At 43.4% G+C, this 22,913-nt stretch overlaps 3 protein-coding genes across 3 annotated transcripts in view; 2 read left to right on the top strand and 1 right to left on the bottom strand.

The window, feature by feature from the left end:
- The first annotated feature begins 8,517 nt into the window (after nucleotides 1–8,517).
- LOC138951968 (heat shock protein 68-like) lies at nucleotides 8,518–10,861 on the top strand. The gene has a single exon (XM_070323538.1). It carries the CDS (start codon nucleotides 8,644–8,646, stop codon nucleotides 10,558–10,560), a length of 1,917 nt encoding a protein of 638 aa, XP_070179639.1. The 5' UTR covers nucleotides 8,518–8,643; the 3' UTR covers nucleotides 10,561–10,861.
- A 2,104-nt stretch (nucleotides 10,862–12,965) lies between these two features.
- On the bottom strand, nucleotides 12,966–19,663 carry LOC138951973 (RRP15-like protein). Its single transcript, XM_070323543.1, has 5 exons — nucleotides 19,523–19,663; nucleotides 18,864–19,249; nucleotides 17,512–17,597; nucleotides 14,313–14,499; nucleotides 12,966–13,144 (listed from the first exon to the last, which is right to left on the bottom strand). Exons 1-5 carry the CDS (start codon nucleotides 19,590–19,592, stop codon nucleotides 12,989–12,991), a joined length of 885 nt encoding a protein of 294 aa, XP_070179644.1. The 5' UTR covers nucleotides 19,593–19,663; the 3' UTR covers nucleotides 12,966–12,988.
- Nucleotides 19,664–19,713: 50 nt separating this feature from the next.
- The window catches only part of LOC138953339 (TPR repeat-containing protein DDB_G0287407-like), a 53,251-nt gene continuing 50,051 nt past the window's right edge, over nucleotides 19,714–22,913 (top strand). Inside the window, exons 1-2 of the mRNA XM_070325139.1 lie at nucleotides 19,714–20,222; nucleotides 20,608–20,784. Of these exons, the coding sequence (XP_070181240.1) occupies nucleotides 19,962–20,222; nucleotides 20,608–20,784 (438 nt within the window). The 5' untranslated portion in view covers nucleotides 19,714–19,961. The remainder of the gene's footprint in view (nucleotides 20,223–20,607; nucleotides 20,785–22,913) is intronic.

Raw genomic sequence — 22,913 nt, 5'->3', positions numbered from 1 at the left:
ATGCAAGCAGAAAAAGAACAAAATATATTGTTACACAAAAATATTAAAATAATGCGATTATTGCTTCTTACGCCGACACCAAAAGGAGGGAAGTTTAAAAAAAACGTCGAAATAATTTGGATTCTTCGCGACCTTCCCAATGAAATAAGTGATGTATTTTACAGGTTACAGTAAAAACAACGAAAACAAAAAAAAAAAACTGTTATAGTGACACAAAATTGTTATAAAAGAACGTTAGACTTTCCACTCTAGTCTTCTGTTCCATTTAAAAAAAAACCAACCACACACCGATTTACTTCGCCATGGTTACTCAGCATTGAAATCAAAAACATGTGTAAACAAAATTCCTAACAACATTCAAAAAAAATAACAACCAACAAAACCAGTTTTCTCAAACGTATTCATGTTCGCCATTTCAGCAAGTACGAGAAACCTTTAACAAAATAAAAAGACAAAATGTATACTCTTACCAGTCGTAAGTGTACATGAACACCGCATCTGTTGTCCGTCTCCATCGTAGCAGTCTTTGAATCGCACACACACAACGCGGTAACTCCTCTAACATCTGTCTTTCTCCTTCTTTTGAAAACAATCTATTGACTCTTGAAATCGATTAAAGCAACGTCTTTGGCGCTTAAAATAATAAAACCTTCGATCGTTGACGTCATCGTTGTTGGAGGTGCGGCGACATCACGGATGCGGCGCTGACGACGATGATGTTACGTCACTCTGACGTCATCTCGTCACAGCATCGGCGTCGACATCGGCTGGCGCGTCCTCGCGGCGCCAGACAGCTACCTCCGTCACAGCAACGACGTCAACATCGGCTGGCGCGTCCTCGCGGCGCCAGACAGCTACCTCCGTCACAGCAACGACATCAACATCGGCTGGCGCGTCCTCGCGGCGCCAGACAGCTACCTCCGTCTCTTCTGTCACTGCCAAGGCGTCGACCTCGGTGAAACATCCGCCCTCGGACGACCCCCAGCTGGAGCACCGTTTAACGCCGAGACGCAGCTGGCATCCCAGGTCGACCGCAGTGTCTTCACCGGGACGAAGGTAGTGGTGTCGTTGACTGCCACCGTAGATTCTGATAATGATTTTCGAAGAGATTTGTGGTTCTGTGTTCTTCTCTTTGACAACCTTCTCGGTTTCTGCAATAGGTTCATGGATTGGTGACCGATGCGTGTCTTCGGGACCCCTCGTTGTAATCTAAGTCCCCTTCCGAGAAGTCCATCTCTCAGGCTCCCTCGCTGCTGGATGCACTTAGCTCTCCAGTTGATCAGCCCACCCGACCTATGTGGCCGCATAGGTCCAGCACACGCCGCTCAAACCGCTCTTTCGGTTATGCTTGCCTTGCCTGCCCTCTGGTAGGTCTTCTGTACCATACCCTCCAGTGCCACCTAGTGTGACACCAGGTCAAGACGGTTCCCAATCCAATTCCCCGCAGGTTGTTGGACTACACCCATGGCAGAGTGTATATGACTCTTCTGTAGTAAGTTGTTGCAACAAGAAAAAAAACCAAATGTTTCAACAGCTCTGGCCAGACGCTGTCTACTCCATCGTGAACCCTTCAGTCTCCTCTAATGGTCAAATCTCAGTCTCTCCAGCAGGCGATGACGCCGGTCTGCTGTCTCTCCTTTTGTTATCTGCATATCTTTCGTCGTTGGTTATGCTAATCTATGCTTTTTAACAAAAATCAGAACAAAAACATCTTATTGATCACGAAGTCACTGGTGCCTATTTCCTTCGTGCTTACGTCTGACGCTTGAGTTGTCGCTGATGTAGCCTCGCTCCGCGGATTCCGGGAGAGTGGTACCTTGACGACATCAGGCGCGTCCTCGCGGCGCCGAACAGCAACAAAGGACCAGATGACACCCGGCGCGTCCTCGCGGCGCCGGACAGGAACGCAGGAACGGGTGAACTCTGTGACGACTTCTGTGGCGGTGATAGGACTCGAGACGCACCAGCTGCAGCGTCAGACAGATTCCCCTGTCTCGTCAGACAGAGGCAGGAACCGCGGCCTCTTGGCATCGCGCCGTAAAGCTCGCTCGCCGACCGGATCCCCTGCAGCGCACTGGTCAGCTGGGTTGTCCTTGTCAGTTCGATGTACGGTGTTGTTGTTGGTATCGGCTGCGTTTCGTAATGACGTAGTTCTTCTCTGCCGTCGCTGGAATCTTGTGGGCCGAGATGTCCGACGGTGTAGTTGTTGGGACGTATACAGAATCCCTCTGTATCTTGCATGCAGTGTCCCGCACTGCACACGGAAGCAACCTTCAGCAGGTTTTGTCCCCTCCAGCTACTGTCTTCTCTTCTAGCTGCCGGATAGACGATCTGTACCAGGCGCCTGACGTCTTCCGCTAACGCAGGCAGACTTTCATCTTGCTGACGCGTTCTGTTCTGAAGGTTCGTCCGTAAAAGTTTTTTTCTCGTGCATCTGTGTGCTGAATCTCGCTTCAAGGGCCCGAACAAGCGAGCCATATTCCCGTCTGTCTTCGGGTCTCACGAGTTTCAGCGTTGCCAGAGCTGACCCTCGTAGACAAACAGCAAGCTGAAAACCCATGTCTGCCTCTGTCCATCTGTTCAGCTCTGCAATCATCTCGAACTGAACTCGGAACGCCACCCAATCCGCCTTTCCGTTGAATGTTGGCGGACATCTGTTGAACTCGCTTCCGCCGGTCAGCGAAGCGCCGTTCCTTCCCTCGAGTTCCAGACAGTGTCCCTGTCTGTCCAGAACTCGACATCTATGCCAGCAGGGAAGGTTCTCCCTGCCCGGCATCTGTTGCTTTCCCAGGTTACACACGTTAGGATGACCGCGTGTCACTGAGGCTGCAGCGTCAGAAAAGCTCGATCGTCCTTGGACCCCAGTGACAAGCTTCGTGTCACCTCTGTCGCTGTCTCGTCGCCTCTCTCGCTCTTCTTCTGCAGTTGTAGTTGTCTCGCCAGCTGGCTGCTCGTCCCCCACTGCCGTTGTTCTGTGCGCGCTGTGATCCGGGGAGACAGAGACTGACTCCAAGACCGCTGTCAGTCCCCGAATATTCTCCTTCGGCGTTGTCGCCTCGTGACGCAGAGCGCTGCTCTCCTGGCGTTGGCTGCTCTGCTCTCCTGCCAGCAACACGTGAATCGTGTCGCCGACAGTATGCAGCTCTGGCTTCCCAGTCCAGGTCTCGAGTTGGAGAGACGGACCGGAAAGCCACTCTGTACTGCTCCCGTGTGTAGTTGACTGAAGACGACCCCTGCTGTGTTGTCCGGATGGTTCCTTGCTTTTCCTCCAAGCGCCGTGTAGACCGTGTTCCTCGTTGCCAAGACAACGTGCCGTGTTGTCCCTGCATGCCAGCAGCTTTCCTAGCCACTGGCTCCATGACGGTGCCGCATCGGAGTACTGCCAGATGTGTTGACTGCACTGCATGCCCTCTGGAACACTGCCTCATTGTCCGCTATCTTGCTTCGGTCCGCAGCCATCAGCAGGAAGGGTGATTTTCAGGGAGCAGACGAAGAAAAAAAAAGGTTTGCCCAGCAAAAGGAAAAACCAGCTTAAAGCTTTGAACACTAACAGCCCCATCTCTTTAAAGTACACAGAGAAAAAGACCTAACTCTAATAGCAACAAAAAAATATGCTCGTGTTTGCATTATGCTGTTTCAAGGGAGGTAGGCGACGACCTTTGTCGTCAGTACCGCCTGACGCCCGCAGGTCTTCTTGTGAACCAAGGTCAGACATCTTGCTTTGCAGCAGTCCAGAAAAATAAACAGTCACTGGCTAAGTGACCGAGAAAAATAAAATAAAAACAAAGGGATGGGAGGGTATCTTCTCTCTCTAAGTAAAAACAAATCGGAAAGCTATCAAAACTACAGTGAACCAATCTTTATCCCACTTCTGACACCATTTGTAAAGCCGAGCGGTCTTAGCTTCACATTAACTCTAACTGTCTGTGTCTGTGTCTTAGATGTTATACGTGTTTGAAGGTCATTTGTCAGGATGGCAATCACACGACAGGACAAACAGACACACAGAATATAAACTCAAGAAGAGGCAGGTAAAGTTCAAAATTGTATTGAATCAAAACAAATCATAAAAACAACTCAATACAAGGCGTAGTTCTTTTCAGAAAATATATCTGTACATTGGTTCACTCTATTCCTGTAATTTTCCTACTACTCGAAAAATATTTTAAGTCCTAAAATGGCTGAAAAATTGGGCATGACCCGTAGGTACCCTTAGCAAAATACGCTACTGAAAGCAATATCCTATGTCCTAAAATGGCTGAAAATTTGGGCAGAGGTTCGGGGCCTGGATAAAAATAAAGTAAAAGAGTAAAGCGACGCCACTTTACTCGCCGTGTGGTAACCTGGGACTGCGGAACGTTTTTTGTTAACCCTGTCAGTTCAGTCCACAGGGCGGAGTCCGGTATACCATTTAGACACTTAAGCCAGGTTGGTTGCCAAAACTCCGGAGGACAATTTAGAGATGACAACAAATACTTCTCAGTACTCAGGTTTGGACTCATCCACAACCATTCCCACCGAAGCAATGCTGTAACCCTAAGTGGTGGTGGGGAGTCCGGTATACCATTTAGACACTTAAGCCAGGTTGGTTGCCAAGACTCCCGCCGAACCTTGAAAACTAGCAGCTTATATACCTTCCACGACTGTCCCTGACGTCAGTCCACGTGCAAAAACAAATTCGTGGCAAGTGACAGGAGCGTGACTTTGGGTTCACAACCCCGCCAGTTTAGTCGGCGTGATCGTGTCAACGTCATAGAACAAAATGGGGAGGGAGGGGGGGGGGGGGGGGGGGGGTAGAGTCTCGAGGCTGCTGTCAGCTTCCATAGAAGCTACAGTTAAAATCCCTCAAACATACACAAAAACTCCTGTATTAAGAAAACTACATCAAAAACGCTATAAAGATATACATCAATAAAATGGAAATTCTTCGACGCATCATTTGATACCAAACACTCATCGGTTATCAACACTGTGAACAAAGTGCAAAACCTCTGACTATTACCTCGCAAAATAGTCATGTTACACCAAACACTGTATGCAGTTACAAGTTAACCACAATCAAACACAGTGTATATTGAACAGGCTTCTCATATGTAGATGATAAACATAAAATCTACATTCTACTAAACAAATGAATACAGAATACATATTTATATAGAATACATAGGTAAAAGAAAGAATGATATAAAAGCTACAGAAAAGAAAAGAGAGAGAGAGTAGAGAGAGTGTGTCTGTATGTGTATGTGTGTCTATGTATGTGTGTTCGTCTGTGTGTAACAAGTATTATCATAGACCTGTATTAGAAATAAAGAATCAGGTCAAAAAGGAAAGGGGGTTGGGAAGGGAGGTGAATATAGCAAAACAATGCCCTCAGTCGTTAACGGCCCACGTGCATAAACATTCGTGACAGGAGAAACGACCTAGGGGTCATATCCCGTCAGTTCTGTCGGCGCCATCGTGTCAAAACCAATTAACCAATTAATTCTACCGCAAGAGAACAATAGAAAACGGGACCGTATCATACCTATTTCCAAACATTTACTAAACAAAAGAACAAATATGATTTTAGAGTGTGAATCTTAATTCCACACCGTTTCAATACTAACCTAGATAATATATTCTGCTCTCTACGCCTTCTCTTCTTCTTCACTCCATATACTTTAAGAAAAAAATTGCATATGGAGAAAAGACAAAAATATTCCTGTAGTCGCTTTTCTCCACAAACACAAGCTTGTCCCAGATGTTTTCAAAAGACAAACAACCAAAGACCACATAATAATTATGCAATAACACATCAACAGCAGAACAAATCTGCCTTTATTGTAACGAACAAGCAAAACAAACACAAAGGAAACACACGAGCGAAGCGGAGAAAAACTAGCAAATATGGAAACGAACAAGCAAACAAACATATTGCTAAATCATTGATCTGTTTGACATTCACTAAGCCTTGGTTTTGATACCAAACTATTTGTCATACATATTCCAGCGCCACCCAACTCCTTCCTTGCGGAAATATATAACCTAGCCTACATGCAAGGAAGTCACTCAAACTTCTCCCTAGAACTGACAAGTTAGCAATGATATAATTCAAAGCAATTACATTCACGTCTTCGCATTCTTTTTATTTCGCCACAGAGAAAAAAACAGAATGGTGGGAAAATACAGAACGTATCTCAGAACTGAATCTTGCAAGAACCTCTCTGGCAAAACGCTGGCGATTCATAAGCGTATTTTAGGTCAGTGTACCTCACTTGAAAGCTTCACAGTTCACGATTCCACCAAGAGTGTCTTGTTTTTGTTGCTTTGTGTGTGTGTGTGTTGCTTTGTGTGTGTGTGTGTTGCTTTGAGTGTGTGTGTTGCTTTGTGTGTGTGTGTGTGTGTGTGTGTGTGTGTGTGTGTGTGTGTGTGTATGTGGTATGCGTGTGTGTGTTTGTGTGTGTGTATGTGTGTGTGTGTGTGAGAGAGGGTGGGGGGCGGGGGGTGGTGGGTGATATGCTGGAGGATCTAGTAATATGAGAGTTTCGACCCGAGAAAGTATGAATATATATTATTGTCAACGGTTTATACATGTGTTAGTGAACTTGGTAACAATCCAGTGTGTTTGCAAAATACGGTATAGCAACAATCTCTCGTGGAAGAATTGTGATAATAAACCCAAGCATAGTAAACGAAGGAACAACCTCAACTTTGCTGCAAGGTTTGTGAAAATATAGAAATTGATGATCCGATGGATTAAAACATTGATTCAGTAACTAACTGATATTTAAGAAAGATTGATTTGGAAAGAAGGAGCATCGTCTCTTTATCAATACATTAATTTACTTCATGTGGGCGAGTCTCATAGTTAGGAACTAGAAGAAACATTTTCTGGACTTACTCCTAATAAGTTATTACGATAATGCAAATGAAACAGATTATTCTGTGTAGATGGATTGATATGTGAATCAGGGATTCACCCAAACAATCATCCACGAAGTACTCTTCTGTGTGACTGCAATAAAATATCAGTCTACAACCTATAGCCTTTCTCTACGCAGAGTGGGAATATGTTAGCTAAATTAACTTTGCAATTCACGCTTATGACAATATGCTAAATCAATTCAGCAGAAATTCCCCACTTTGTCGAGGAAGCAGCTAGGCTGTAGATAATGTTTTGGTATGTCTCCAAGTGGAAGGATGCTCTTATGGAATGTAAAAGCCTGGTGGTTTACATATGGTAGTTTACGACACAAAAAGGAACGTACCTTTAAACGTTTGAAAACAAATGATTAAATCAATAGATAAATACATCAATAAATGTATAAATAAATGAATGTATAAATAAGAAAGTAAGTAAGTAAGTAAGTAAGTAAGTAAGTAAGAAACTAACTAACTAACTAACTAAATACTAAAAAAACTAAATAATCAATTGAATAATCAAAAAATCAAAATGGATGAATAGATTAGCAAATGAATAAAGAAATAAATGAATAAATAGATAAACAAACAGTTAAATCCCATCATGGGCTGTTGTAACATCTTAAACTGATTAAGAGTCACATATACTGTTAGTTGTGTATATTCGATATTCAATCTGCTCTCTGACAGAATCAGAAGTAAACTGATAACTCGTAGCCTATTCAATGCCACAGTAATTTCTTCTCAGACCAATATAAGTTCACGTACTGATTCAAGGTTTTGTCTTGAAATAAGTGTATTAAAAACCCAACCAGATAATACACGCAGCTTTTTAAGTCGCTTAATTAAATTGTCCTTGCAATGACACGGGATACACGTTTAAGCATGTACAACCGAAGAAGGATCATGGACACATGTGCCATTTTCTATAAAAATCAATTCAACAAAAAAAATTATAAACAAAGAAAGCAGCGAGTTTGTAGGTATATGTCAAAATGAATTTAAGTCAGTGACTGACTGAAACTGAAAGCATACATGACCTCAGCGCATGCATCATAGACTGACGGGTAATCTGGAGGGTTGCATTATGGTTAACAAGTGAGCTTACATTTAAAAAGGAAAGCGAGATGTTTTGTAAAAAAAATAGCACGTTTACTATGACCATGCACGGTTTACGTTAAAATACTGCATTGCCAAAGTAGGTCAAACTAAGTGTTCACTGAATGCTCCGCTGTGTGTACCACGTACAACATACGAATATTATGTTTATTCGGTATTGTGGACCAAACGATACGCACCCTACTGTCAAATTGGACATTTTCGAGTGCCTTCTCAGGTCCGTATTCGCACTCGGTTACCTCTTCGTGTATATCGGACACAAACATCAATAAATCTCTTGAAAGTTCGAGAGCTGTCGAGATGCTGGCGTTCACAGCCCTTCGCTGTAAACATGACACCATTATGGATGCATGCCACTGGCGGCAACCAATCAGAGACAAGGACGGCTCAGGGCATTCCCGAACACGTCTTATTTTAGTTCTCGATCGATAAGCCGCCTTCTGTAGGATTCCCGAACCTTCGGAGCTGCAGTATATAAGGCGGCGCAACGTTGAGAGCAGGCATGAGAAGAAACAAAGCAACGAACGACTACAAGTACAAACTAAAGCGAAGTGAATACTTCACAACATTTCCTACGTGGAAAAAGACTTTTGACATTACACTGCGATACCAGAAAACGTGAAAATGGGAAAAGCACCAGCTATCGGCATCGACTTGGGAACCACCTACTCCTGTGTGGGCGTGTTCCGTCAGGGCCAGGTGGAGATCATCGCCAACGACCAAGGGCAGAGAACCACCCCCAGCTACGTGGCCTTCACTGACTCAGAACGCCTGGTGGGCGACGCGGCCAAGAACCAGGCGGCCATGAACCCCGAGAACACGGTGTTCGACGCAAAGCGACTGATCGGTCGCCGCTTCACGGACGACAGTGTTCAGAAGGACATGAAGCACTGGCCCTTCAAGGTGGTCGACGACGGCGGCAAGCCCAAGGTGCAGGTGGAGTACAAGGGCGAGAACAAGACGATGGCACCGGAAGAGGTCAGCTCCATGGTGCTGGTCAAGATGAAGGAGACGGCAGAGGCCTTCCTGGGCCAGAAAGTCAAAGACGCCGTCATCACCGTGCCGGCCTACTTCAACGACTCGCAGAGACAGGCCACCAAAGACGCGGGCGCCATCGCCGGCTTGAACGTGCTGCGCATCATCAACGAACCCACAGCGGCCGCCCTGGCCTACGGACTGGACAAGAACGTGGCCGGCGAGAAAAACATCCTCATCTTTGACCTGGGCGGCGGCACCTTCGACGTGTCCATCCTGACCATCTCGGAAGGCTCACTCTTCGAGGTCAAGTCGACAGCGGGAGACACGCACCTGGGTGGCGAGGACTTTGACAGTCGCCTGGTGGATCACTTCTGCCAGGAGTTCAAGCGCAAGTACAAGAAAGACCTGAGCGGCAGCCCCCGAGCTCTGCGACGTCTGCGCACAGCGTGTGAACGAGCCAAGCGCACCCTGTCCAGCAGCGCCGAGGCCAGCGTGGAGATTGACTCTCTGTACGAAGGCGTGGACTTCTACACCCGCATCACCAGGGCGCGCTTCGAGGAGCTGTGCTCAGACCTGTTCCGTCACACCCTGGAGCCCGTGGAGAAGGCCCTGAGGGACGCCAAGATGGACAAGCGACAGATCCACGAGGTGGTGCTGGTGGGAGGCTCCACGCGCATCCCCCGAATCCAGAAGATGCTGCAGGAGTTCATGGGCGGCAAGGAGCTGAACAAGTCCATCCACCCTGACGAGGCCGTGGCCTACGGAGCTGCCGTGCAGGCCGCCGTGCTGAGCGGGGACACCAGTGAGGCCATCAAGGACGTCTTGCTGGTGGACGTGGCGCCGCTGTCGCTGGGCATTGAGACGGCTGGCGGCGTCATGACCAAACTGGTGGAGCGCAACACCACCATCCCCACCAAGACGTCGCAGACCTTCACCACCTACGCCGACAACCAGCCGGCCGTCACCATCCAAGTGTACGAGGGAGAACGTGCCATGACCAAAGACAACAACCTGCTTGGCCGATTCGAGCTGACGGGGATCCCTCCGGCTCCCCGTGGTGTGCCGCAGATCGAGGTCACCTTCGACATCGACGCCAACGGCATCATGAAGGTGATGGCCCAGGACAAGAGCACGGGCAAGTCCAACAACATCACCATCAAGAACGACAAGGGTCGCCTCAGCAAGGAAGACATCGACCGCATGGTCAACGAGGCCGACAAATACCGCGAGGAGGACGACAAACAGCGACTGCGTGTGGAGTCGCGCAACAAGCTGGAGGCCTACATCTTCTCCGTGCGCCAGGCGGTCAGTGAGGCCGGAGACAAGCTGAGCAGCGACGACAGAGAGGCGGTCAGCAAAGTGTGTGACGAGGCGCTCAGCTGGCTGGACAGCAACTCGCTGGCCGACAAGGAGGAGTTTGAGGACAAGCTGCAGGAGGTGCAGAAGCTCTGCTCGCCTCACATGGCCAAGCTGCATGGCCAGGGTCAAGGTCAAGGACAGAACAGTTCGGGGTCACAGTCCGCCGGTCAGGCCGGAGGACCCACTGTGGAGGAGGTGGACTAAACCACGGACTTGTAAATACGCTAGATGAAAGTGCATGGCAGAAATCGACGAATGGATGAAAAACTGAATGTTTTGGAAGATATCCGGATATTGTGAAAATGAAGACTGTATGCAGGTGAACAAATGACCAGACTCAAAGACTACACCGCTGTGATATTAATTTATTAAAGTAAACAAAGATTTCATTCATTCTACCTCTTTTGTGTTCAACAAATAATTTAAATGCAAAATGCTGTGAAAGAGCCCAAAAAGTGATGAATGTTGAAGAGGTTTGGTAAATAAAATACCGAACAAAATTTAATTCTGACAGTTATGGTCTTATAATTGTACACCTCTGTCTGTATGTCTGTCTCTATCTATCTCTCTCTTTCTTGTGTGTGTGTGTATGTGTGTGTGTGTGTGTGTTTGTTTGTGTGTGAAACAGATAACAGAAACACAAATATGTTACACACACACAAACAAATAACGAGGTAAAACAGTAACAGCAGAAAAAGTACGAACCCGTGTAACTGGGGCACACAAACAACCCAACCAACCACACACTAATGAAACAAGCCAGACTCATCTTTGTTTTCTTCTCAACAGTCACACGACAAAACAAGCCAACTGTCGCACTAAAATTCCGATATAACCCTCCTTAATTCTGTCTTTGCACACCCATTAGGAAAATCACCAAAACAGCTTACGTTGACTGAAGAGTCATGTGTGCAATTAGTCAATGGTACTTTATTCCCGGCTGTGGACTTACCTTGCATTTTTCCCACAGGGAAAAGAAATACTGACTGACGATTTTTGTAGTACTACGGTTTCTAACAATCTTCACTCATACGAAAAAAAGTGATGACAATAGGTAGAAATACAAAATAGATGTCCTGCTTCGTCAAGATGTTTTACCGACGATAGCGAGGTTGAGTACATGATTCAATGATGGAAAACAATTGGTATCAACAAATAGTAGAATACATATGGGAATCGGTGACACTTCTAAACCCTCATAAGTATCCACAGGAAACATTTGCATCAAATTAAAAGACGACTTCCATTGGTGATAAGTAATATCACTTCCTCCTCCTCGACGTACGTTAGTACTTGAATCTCTGAAGCTCATGTTGCTGGGATAGAATTGAACTTCATGTGAAGTCATGCTGGGCTGGGAAATGGTCCTCGCATCAAGCCTGAGATAGAACAAGTTAGTCAATGTTTGTGTGTGCGTGCATGTTTTACTCTGTGTGTATTCATTTTTGTGTGACACTGTTTGCTTGTATTTATGTCCGTGCATGTTCATGTTTTAATCTGTGTGTGTGTGCGTGCGTGTGCCTGTGTGTGTGTGTGTGCGTGCGCTTGCATGTGTACGTATGGGGGCTATTCTAAAGTCCCTAATCTATACGTGTATGTGTGGCCTCTTCTTGGAGGAGGCCGTTTGGTAGGTACGTAGCAAACTGATGACTCCCTCTCTCACTTTCTCTGTCAATGCTCCGAAAATTGATATATTGAGAAGACATGCATAGAGAAAATAGATATGCTGGGGGAAAAAAAAAAGTGAACTCTGATTCGTTATGCCTCTAGTCCGTACATGTACTTTCCTTTTGTCCAATTGTTCTTATAATTGTTTACAGGCAGGCAGGGTAAGTGTGCCGAAGAAAATTTTCCATTTTTATGTAACATTTTAATAGACAATAAAGTGTTGTTATTGTAATTGTTATTGTTAATGAGTGTAATCTGCTCCTAGGGCGGGGATGTAGCTCAGTCGGTAGCGCGCTGGATTTGTATCCAGTTGGCCGCTGTCAGCGTGAGTTTGTCCTCACGTTCGGCGAGAGATTTATTTCTCGGAGTCGACTTTGTGTGCAGACTCTCCTCGGTGTCCAAACACCCCCGTGTGTACACGCAAGCACAAGACCAAGTGCGCACGAAAAAGATCCTGAAATCCATGTCAGAGTTCGGTGGGTTATAGAAACACGAAAATACCCAGCATGCTTCCTCCGAAAACGGCGTATGGCTGCCTAAATGGCAGGGTAAAAAACGGTCATACACGTAAAATTTCACTCGTGCAAAAAACACGAGTGTACATGGGAGTTTCAGCCCACGAACGTAGAAGAAGAAGAAGAAGCACCTCCTAATAATTAGTCATTTAGTAGAGCAAGTTTTTGTTTGTACCTTTCGTATTTCCTTGACTCATACATCATGTTTATTAACTGTGGATTGAACAAAAGTATTCTCTGTGTCAGACACTTTTGTGCTCTTCTGCGGAACTGGCACCCTTATAACACTCACACACACACTCTCTCTCTCTCTTTGCAATCTGTCCTGCAACATAGAAGACAGAAAGAGGGAAACACACCAACAAACAGGCTGACACACACACACATGTACTCACACACAAACAATCTGCCCATACATAAAACAAAATTATTTTACTGTGAAAATTCATTTATTCACTGTCTGATATTGCACTCTCCTGCTTAACGTCTGTGTTTTCATCTTCTCCGTCGTTGTCCTCTTTGTCCCAGTCCTTCATTCTCGCCCCCATCATGAAGTCATCTCTCAGAATGCTCCACGTTCCAGAGTCGTCTGTCTCTTGCTTTATCTGTTCAACAACAAAGATGCAGATGTTTTTACAATGTGCTCGTATGTCAGAAAATGTAAAGATTTGTTTAGCCACAGTCACCGGTTCGTAATGATAGATCTGATGATGATAAAGAGAGAGATGATGATGATGATGATGATGGAACTTTATTTTTCAAGGATAGAGGTTTAGGCGACGCTTTTTCTTACAACCAGTCCTTACTTCTAATACAAATGTTTAAAAAATGATAAACAAGACACAAGCAAAACAACATGACAAATAAACAAATTAAATGAACAAACCAGCAACCAAACAATCGACAAGTAAGTAAACAAGCAAATAAACACAAACAACAAAATGACAAAGTAAGCAAACATAAAAAAAAAATGTAAAGGGGGGGGGGGGGTGTGTGTGTGTGTGTGTGTGTGTGTGTGTGTGAAAAGTAGAGACTGTATGATTTTCTCTGTGTGTGTGTGTGATTAATATTATATTCAATCAAGAGTGAAGTAAATTGCATTGGATGTGCCCATTATAAGCAAAGAATATTACATTCTTATACATAAGAAGATTTTCTGCAGAGGACAGAAAGAAAGAGGAAATACATATAGCTTTGCCCAGATGTATTGCCTCCCTTGTGACCTTCCTGAGCTCAACTGCTGTTTAAGTGTCTGCACATAACACCCTGAAACAAAACTTTCTGCTTGTGAATTTTTAACAGCACTTGCGCTCGGAATCGAGAGGTTGCGTGTTCGACCCTGGGTCAGGCCGCTATTTTCTCCCCGCTTTCCTAACCTAGGTGGTGGGTTCAAGTGCTAGTCTTTCGGATGAGACGAAAAACCGAGGTCCCTTCGTGTACACTACATTGGGGTGTGCACGTTAAAGATCCCACGATTGACAAAAGGGTCTTTCCTGGCAAAATTGTATAGGCATAGATAAAAATGTCCACCAAAATACCCGTGTGACTTGGAATAATAGGCCGTGAAAAGTAGGATATGCGCCGAAATGGGTGCAATCTGCTGGCCGATGTGAATGCGTGACGTATTGTGTAAAAAAATTCCATCTCACACGGCATAAATAAATCCCTGCGCCTTGAAGAAAATAAATCCCTGCGCTTAGAACTGTACCCACGGAATACGCGCGATATAAGCCTCATATTGATTGATTGATTGAAGACAAGGAAACACTGTACCTCTCTCTTTAGTTTTGTAGATTGAGCTTTTGTGGCTTTGGTATTGTCCAAGAGATCCAGAAAGCTTTTCTTGTTCAAGGATCCCAGGGCTTTGTCTCTGCGTCGCTCAGATGACCCAGCTTCTGACAACTTCTCGCCCATGATATTCTGCTGCTGTTGAACTGCATTGAAGAGTTGCACAACACCCCTGCGTGACAAATGTATGCAAGGTTAACATTTGCGACAACCGTAAGTTGAGAAACCCAACCAATCTTTTTTTCTTCATTTTGGGAAAAAAATAAAAAAATAAAAACATAACAAAAACAAGAAGAGCAAACGCTCGATCGAGTCACTTTCGCAGTTCTGAATATTATATGAGGCATCAGATGGACAGGAAGAAATTGCTATTCACAACACAATGAGTCACGTTCACATAAAATTTGAGCCCGGTCACTTTTATAGTTTCCGAGAAAAGCCCAACGTTAAGTTGTGTGTTGCCGAACAGAAAAGGCTAGTTATCTCCCTTGTTTTTCTGATAACGTTCGTAAAAGGCTACAGATGTAAATACTTTGATGTAAAGAATAATCCTACAAAGTTTCAATCACATCCGATGAACTTTGTCAAAGATATAAAATGTCTAATTTTTCCTTTGACGCTGACCTGTGACCTTGAAAAAGGTCAAAGGTCAACGAAACCATCGTTAAAGTGTAGAGGTCATTGGAGGTCACGACTAAACAAAATATGAGCCCGATCGCTTTGATAGTTTCCGAGAAAAGTCCAACGTTAAGGTGGTGTCTACGGACGGCCGGCCGGCCGGCCGGACAGACTAACACTGACCGATTACATAGAGTCACTTTTTCTCAAGTGACTCAATCAAGAGCCAGCATGTTAATAAGGTTCTGCTGCACCAAGGATCTTCTTCTTCTTCTTCTTCTTCTGCGTTCGTGGGCTTCGACTCCCACGTTCATTCATGTTTTTAGCACGAGTGGATTTTTTAGTGTATGACCTGGTTTTTACCCGCCATTCAGGCAGCATACGCCGATTTCGGGGGAGGTATGCTGGGTATTTTCGTGTTTCTATAACCAGGGGTGGGACTCTCTTGTGATGAAAAAAGAGGAAATCCCTTTTATCTAGGGGGGTTCGGGGGCATGCTTCCCCGACATTTTGTTAAAATGGTACATTAAAATCTGTGCAATCTGGTGCATTCTGAGACTAAAATTCAACTCGTTTGGATTAGGTAAAAAAAGGCATTCTCCCCCCCCCCCCCCCCCAAAAAAAAAAAAAAACACGAACAAAAAAACCACACACACACAAAAACAAACACAAAACACACTTTCACAATGGTAACATTGTAATGGTGCATACTTACGTAATGAACCATGTATCCATAATCCAATAGTATGATTCAATGCATTGAAGCTCAAAATGACTATTAGTTATCAGGAGTTTTCAGTCAGCATAATTTATGTTCCATCTTCACTTCTCTCCATATCATTCAGTCAACAAGTTATAGATACTGTGATGAAATGGGACGCGGAAAAATAGATTACTCCAGCGGAATTCGTCAGTTGTGTCCACGGAAATCCGCAGATTCGCGGAAAAGTCCCACCCCTGTATAACCCACCGAACTCTGACATTGATTACAGGATCGTTTCCGTGCGCACTTGGTCTTGTGCTTGCGTGTACACACGAAGGGGAATAAGCCACCTGCAGGTCTGCACATAAGTTGACCTGGGAGATCGGAAAATATCCACCCTTAGCCCACCAGGCGGCCGCGGCTCGAACTCACGACCTTCCGATTAAGAGGCCGCCGTCTTCCCACCCCGCCACAGCGCCCGTCGCACCAAGGATCAAGGTGGGGAATAGATGTAAAAAGTGACCAGAGAATGAGAGAGAGGCTGTTCAAAAATCAAAAACTGAAAAGTTACGTACTGGAAAAATTAGTTTCTAATACATGTAGTTACAAGTTTTTGAGCTCACTAAAAAGCTCTTTCTTTGAAACTAGAGTTTAGAAAACAAAATAATCAGTTTAGAAACCTCAGACTACCGTTGAGAAAATACAGTGTCAAGAGCTACTAACTCACCTTGTTGAAAACAAAAGAACTAACCAAGACAAGGACATCACAAATACAAAGCAAAACTTTTGCCCTTGGACTTATAGGCTTCTTCACAACACAAATAAAAGTTAAATACAAAAGCAAATTACTGAGAACCAAAAAATGAATGAAATATATAACAGTCGAGATCATTTAACACAAAAAACGATAAGCCGAAAAAAAACATTACGCGAAACGTGTTGTCAGTCCCAATCATTCCCTTCATAAACCCTACTAAAAAAAAATCATAACGCGAAATAAAACGATCTGAGACTCACGCAAAAAACGTTTACACAAATTAAGCCGATTCTCGGTCTTTTTTCAACTTGTAGCTTCCAAAGCGAGAAGTGTTCACGTGTTTGCATGACTGGCTGAATATCTCATTTTCCTTCTGACCGTGATTGAAGATGGCCTCGAAAACAGGAGTGAAGAGAAAACAAGCAAGCCACACAATCGCGTTTAAAATCAAAGTTTTAGAAGAGTTTGACCCAAAAAAACCTGAACAAGACTGAAATTTGTAAGAAGTTTTCAATCGCAAATTCAACTCTGTCAACGTTCATCAAGAATAGACAAAAGATTGAAGATGCGTACGTGTCATGTGATGTTCAACCAAACCGAAAGCGGATGTTTGACGACTTCACAAGAATTGAACGGTTCGTCGGAAAGTGCAGTGAGCCTGTCAAACAGTTGAAGTTGACGGATTTCTTTCGTCCTGTGTGAATTCATAAACACTGCAATGGATATTAAACACTGCAATGGATTTTAATCTTTTTTGTGGGGAATTAAAGTGTACAACAAAATAATGAACTGTAGCAGACGACAAAACTGTCGACTCTGACTGAACCGTGTACTTCGTCCGCCGCGCACTACGGAGGCTTTTTTTTTTTTTAAGGTATGGCACTGTTTTATCTTCTTATTCTTGCTTAAAAAAAAAGTGATCAGTTTGATCATTTTCGTTATCGCGAAAAAACGTTAACTCGAAAAAAATTATTGGTCCCTTTCATTTCGTGTAAAGCGATCTCGACTGTATATGCAACTAAAAGTAAAAGTAAAACATAGAGGGAAAGAACTCTAGTCAAAGAAAGAAATTACATGGGAGGGAAGGGAAGTTGTTTAGAACTCACCTTGTGGCAACCTTCTGGAGATTCCGCTCTTTTTCTTTCTCCAACACATTTGGTTTCACACGACCAATGTTCTCCCATTCTTTTTTCTGAAATAAGACAAAACACCTTTATTTCTTTCGTGCAATCTATTTAAAAAAAATCTTTTTACTATACACACAATACACGCTTAATAGGTTTTCATGTGCTGTGCATCACTATAATAACTATCAATACTATTCAGCCTTTTTCAAGACTATTAGTATTACTATTATCCCAGAAAGGAACTCAGCCTTCCAGTGTTCCTTGGTTCTCTTCTAATTTATAACCTAAAAAAGAGTTTGACTTTGACTGTGTACAGGGTTTTTATCAGGGCTGTGGAAGAGTTGTGCCCCTTATTCTTAAAACAATAGAGACTGTGTCCGTTCAAGTGTGCGATCAAGGCACACTGAAGCTGACTATTCCTTGCCGCGATTTCCAGCTGCACTGCAGTTTGTTTCGTTCATGGGCTGAAACTCCCACGGCTTTTATGTGTATGACCTTTTTTAGCCTGCCAATTTTGCTGCTTCCAGGGGGTTGCATGCTGGGTATTTTTGTGTTTCCATAAGGCCAAACAAAAAAATTGTCTGTTTCTGGTAGGTAACATGGCTAAAAAAAAATAGGGTCAGTAGGTAGGGATTTTTTTATTTTTTTTTTTTTAATTTTTTTTTTTACCCCAAATGTAGACCAATAAAACTAACTTTAAAAATCGCGCAAAGAGACTGGATTCACTATACATAGAGACAAGACACTCAACACATTTACAAATCGTCAGCGGACTTTCGTTTTTACACGTTTTTGTTGTTCATTTTCTCACCCTGTCCTTTACCACAAAAACAAAAAAAACAAAAAAATTGGAGTTTGGAAAAAAAAAAGTTTAGGGTTGGCGCCGAAATTTAGGGTCGGTCGGGTGACCAGAAACAGACCATTTTTTTTTTGGCCTTACCCGATGAATTTGAACTCACGAACTTCTGATTAGGAGGCCGATCTCTTATCCACTGCAGTACTGTTGTTTGCTAGTTTTTTTCTTAAAAGGCACAATTCTTCCTGTGGTGATTGTTCTTAGTCTCCTTCAATTTCAATTTATCGGTGTACCTAGAAGTACCCAGAGGTGGCTTTGCAAGCCTAGTCTCATCTCCCAGTCCCAAGGAAAAAATATGTTTTGCAAAGTTCTGCACTTACATTATTAATCATAATTTTACAGATCAAACATTTTGTTGTTGTTGATAAGACCAATATGTGTGTGTATGTGTGTGTGTGTGTGTTTGAGAACAGCTAGGTTCAAGCACAGTACAGGTTGCACAGGGGGGTTAAAAACAACTGCAATATTACAGTACCTTTTCCAATCTCAAATGTGCATTTTTCTTGGCCTCAGGACTGTCATCATCACTCTCATCCGTCAAATCTGAAGAGCAATTTCCATCCTTAGACTTTTTTGTCTTCTTCTTGACAATGCCACTTTCCTTTTCTCGCTGTCTTTTTCTTTTCTGAATTTCTCTGTCGGTCTGACCTCGGGCAAGAATAGGGTTTTTGTGTTTTGGGATCTTCTTGCCAAGAATTTTTGCCATAACGTCCGCAATACCACTTTTCTGGTTATCTTCTTGTGTGTTGTTATCAGTGGTTGGAAGAGCCTCATCGGTTTCACTCTCTGGTTCAGTCTTGATCTCTTGGTCTGTGCCATTCTGTGCTGTCAGGTGTGTACCGTCTGGGTTGCCGTCATTATCTAAAGATAAAAGAAAATAAAAATCAGAAAATGGTCGGTCATATTCTGTTCAACAGAAGAAGGCTAGGTAATCTAAATATTTCCTTTTTGCAAATTTATATTTATTATACAATCACAATGCAAGTTGCAACAGAATCATGTGGCCAAAAGTGGCATTGGCAATACAATTGGCTCTATTTGCATCAGAGGTCCACAGGAATGAATGATTGAAGCCAGAGCACGATCTTTGAATTGTCAAAGTCAACACAATATTGATCATAAAATGAGTCTTACCTGAATAATCGTCTTGTTCAACTTCACTGTCTGAACTAACATCATACTGCACGTGTACGGAAGCCATCATTGTTGTTGCAGGGGACGTTACTCTTTACAACTTCCTGTGGGATTTTGTCGTCTGCACATCAAAATGACCGTCCAGCTCACAGAGATATCTCTGTGGTCCAGCTACCCCCCAGCTATGCTTCGACCACTGGAGAATCAAATGCTGACCATAAAAATGTGCTTTTGTCTTTTATTTTGTGCTGCCTGAAATACATACTGGAGCTTTTTAGCTTGAACAATCCACTCGCATGTCCCAAAATCGCGACAAACCTTAAACTACTACAAAGGGAAGAAGAGTAGTTTCCCTTGACTTGTTGTCACGACGGGTGCGTAAACACGTACTTTCAAAGATGACAGTAAATTAAAGCTTCTTCTTCCACCAAATGCCGCAATGGCCAGGCAGCTCAAAGACCCGCAGACTTTTCGAGTTTTCTTCTCTTCTCCATTCAAGGGGATGGAAGAAGAACGAGAGGAGTTAACACGCAAATATTTCCCTGAAATTCAACACAAGTGCGCGGAAGTGGGGTTACAGTTCGTTCCGGTTGACATGCGATGGGGAATCAGCAAGGAATCGGCCCAAGAGGCACAGACTATCAACATCTGCTTGAGAGAGATAGACCGGTCTGACATGATGGTGTGCTTCTTTGGGCAGGTGATATATACTGTTAAAACTCACACGCACACAAACACACAAAATCTCTCTCTCTCTCTCTCTCTCTCTCTCTCTCTCTCTCTCTCTCTCTCTCTCTCTGAGTCTCTCTCTCTCTCTCTCTCTCTCTCTCTCTCTCTCTCTCTCTCTCTCTCTCTCTCTGTCTCTCTCTCTCTCCCACACACATATGCACGCACGCACAATGCCTCTCTCTTTCTCTCACTCTCTCACATACACATGCACACACACACAAACAAACAAACATATATATATTTAATCATTTACCATCCGTTTTACATTCCCACACCCCTTTGCAACATGATTTATTTTGCTGAATTTTAATCATTGATTGAGTGATATTTTCTTTTCTTAAATTTGTCTTTTAAAGCGATATGGCTGGCACGGGGTAGATGATCAAAGCCTGCAGGAGAATTTTGACAATGCTCATCACAAGTACCCCTGGCTGGACAATGTGCGTGACGTCAGTGTAACTGAACTGGAACTTCTTCATGGCCACCTCAACAACCCTGGTAACCTCCCATCCGTGATTTGCTTCAGGGATAAAGTAAGTTCTTTCAGAAAAAAAAAATCCAAGTTAAGTCTGTTCACTTGAAAGACTGTTGGGTCAATATATTTGTGATTGTAATATATTGTAGCAGTTTTCCTATTATGAAGATGGTATATAACCCGGCGGAAAACCGTGAGAGTTGTAGATAAGAAACAACCAACGTCTTTTGTTTAGCTCTGCAGATCTATTTTCTTGTGCGTGCAATTGTTATTTACTCACTTTTATGTCTAGTTTTTACCTCGCGTTGTGTTCGTTCTCCTAGTGCCTGCACCTCTAATCTGTCTTTCGCATAATTTATCCTCTCTCACCTAAAATTACTGGGTTAGCTTATCTTCCTAAAAAGGCTATGATTGCGAGAAGAAATGACGACCTACGTGACAATGAAAACCATTCAGACGAATAATAGAGCCAATTTCATGGGATCACTTTTCAATAAAATAGTTTATTAGACTTATTTATTATTTAGAAAAGTGTACAAATGGAACAATACAACAAGCGCAATTTACGCAATATTATAAATTGTAATTCAATCAAGTTTGCGTTTTAATGAAACAGATCCTGTGATTGGTCAGAATGCCCCAACTCATTAAAAATTACCGGTCATTAATTGTCGATAACCACTCGGTAAAAAATCCATTAACAACCTGCTGGCGAGGCGCATTGATACAGCCTCAACTAGTCTCGGTTAGCTTTGAGGGTCATTTCACAAGTAGGAAATATGAAGGCCAACGAAATACCGAGACCATAAGGTATGCGAAGTGATGACGTAAGTTGATGCATGAATTCTTCCGGACTACGTCAGTCAATTCCAAAGATCGCTTTTGTGATGAAAAGAATTTGTTTTAGAGTTTGCTGTCCAGAAACTCGTCAAAAAAGAAGGGAAAATGTGTGTGAAAGAAAACAAAACAGGAGCAGAGTGATACGATAGGAATACAGAGACATATTTCTTGGGACTTGACCCTTGCAGGTAGGTGGACTGAAAGTAGTGTGTGAACAGAACAGAACCAATTCTGTCTGTTTACCATCGCATGAAAGCAGGAAAGAGATCGTCGTCAGATTGAATTACAATAACATTAACATGCTTCCATTTGAAACTTCGAGGTCTTCATCGTGGATTGACGCCCTCCCAAAGTCTAATTGAAACCCTCCGTCGCTTTGCTCCGTCGGGCTTCAATTACCTTTGGTCGGGCGTCAATCCCCGATGAAGACCTCGAAGTTTCAAATGGAAGCATGTTAATGTGTAATTCACATACAAAGTCGGTACAAAATCCCGGGTCGCCTTTATACGGCAAACATCAAAAATGCGCAAGTTATCATAAGAAAACAATGAAGCCACCTAATCTCCCTTCCCCAGCTAATCCTATCATAAGGCGAGACTCCGCATATCGAGCTAGCTACAGGATCTTTTGTCACCTGACTGACTAACTTAGTAACTATGAAATTCTCTCAAACCTATTTACTTTATGGGATCTCTAGATGGAAGAAACGGTTCTTCCCTATTGGGATCAATTTAAGGATGGTCTAAAACCTCAGAATTTGCTATATAATCAGGCATGGGAATTGTCTGCCGAATGGCGGGTTTCCGCCGAAATTTTTTTTTGTTCCGCCGAAAATGCAAAAGTGTCCGCCGAAAAAATAAAGGGGGGAGGCACACAAAAAAAGCACCGGTTACTTTGGCCTTTGCGCAAAAGCCCGCGAAAACTGTCCGTACTTTGTTCACGCACTGCTACCGCCCGCCTCAGTTATTGAACTTTTATGTTTGAAAGTAAACCAGATTGCACAGATTGTGTTACAAGTTACATTTTCCTGTTTGTCTCAACAGATCAATTTTTTTACAAATTTAAACCATATAATACATGTATATATTTTTTTCTTCAAAAAAGCAAAAATTGGTACATTTTTGTACTAAAAACTCTGATTCTAAATACATGTATATATTTTTTTCTTCAAAAAAGCAAAAATTGGTACATTTTTGTACTAAAAACTCTGATTCTAAAAACAGAATTTAATGGCAAACTTGGAGCTCAGATGACACCAGATTGCACCATCTGGGTTCTTTGGAGAAAATTTTTTTCCGGGGGGGCATGCCCCCGGACCCCCCTAGTAAGGCTAGGCGCTTCGCGCCG

The sequence above is a fragment of the Littorina saxatilis genome, linkage group LG17, assembly GCF_037325665.1.
Source record: "Littorina saxatilis isolate snail1 linkage group LG17, US_GU_Lsax_2.0, whole genome shotgun sequence".
Taxonomy (NCBI): Eukaryota; Metazoa; Mollusca; class Gastropoda; order Littorinimorpha; family Littorinidae; genus Littorina; species Littorina saxatilis.
Note: the sequence above shows the minus strand (reverse complement) of the source record. Positions and strands in the feature narration are given on the sequence as shown.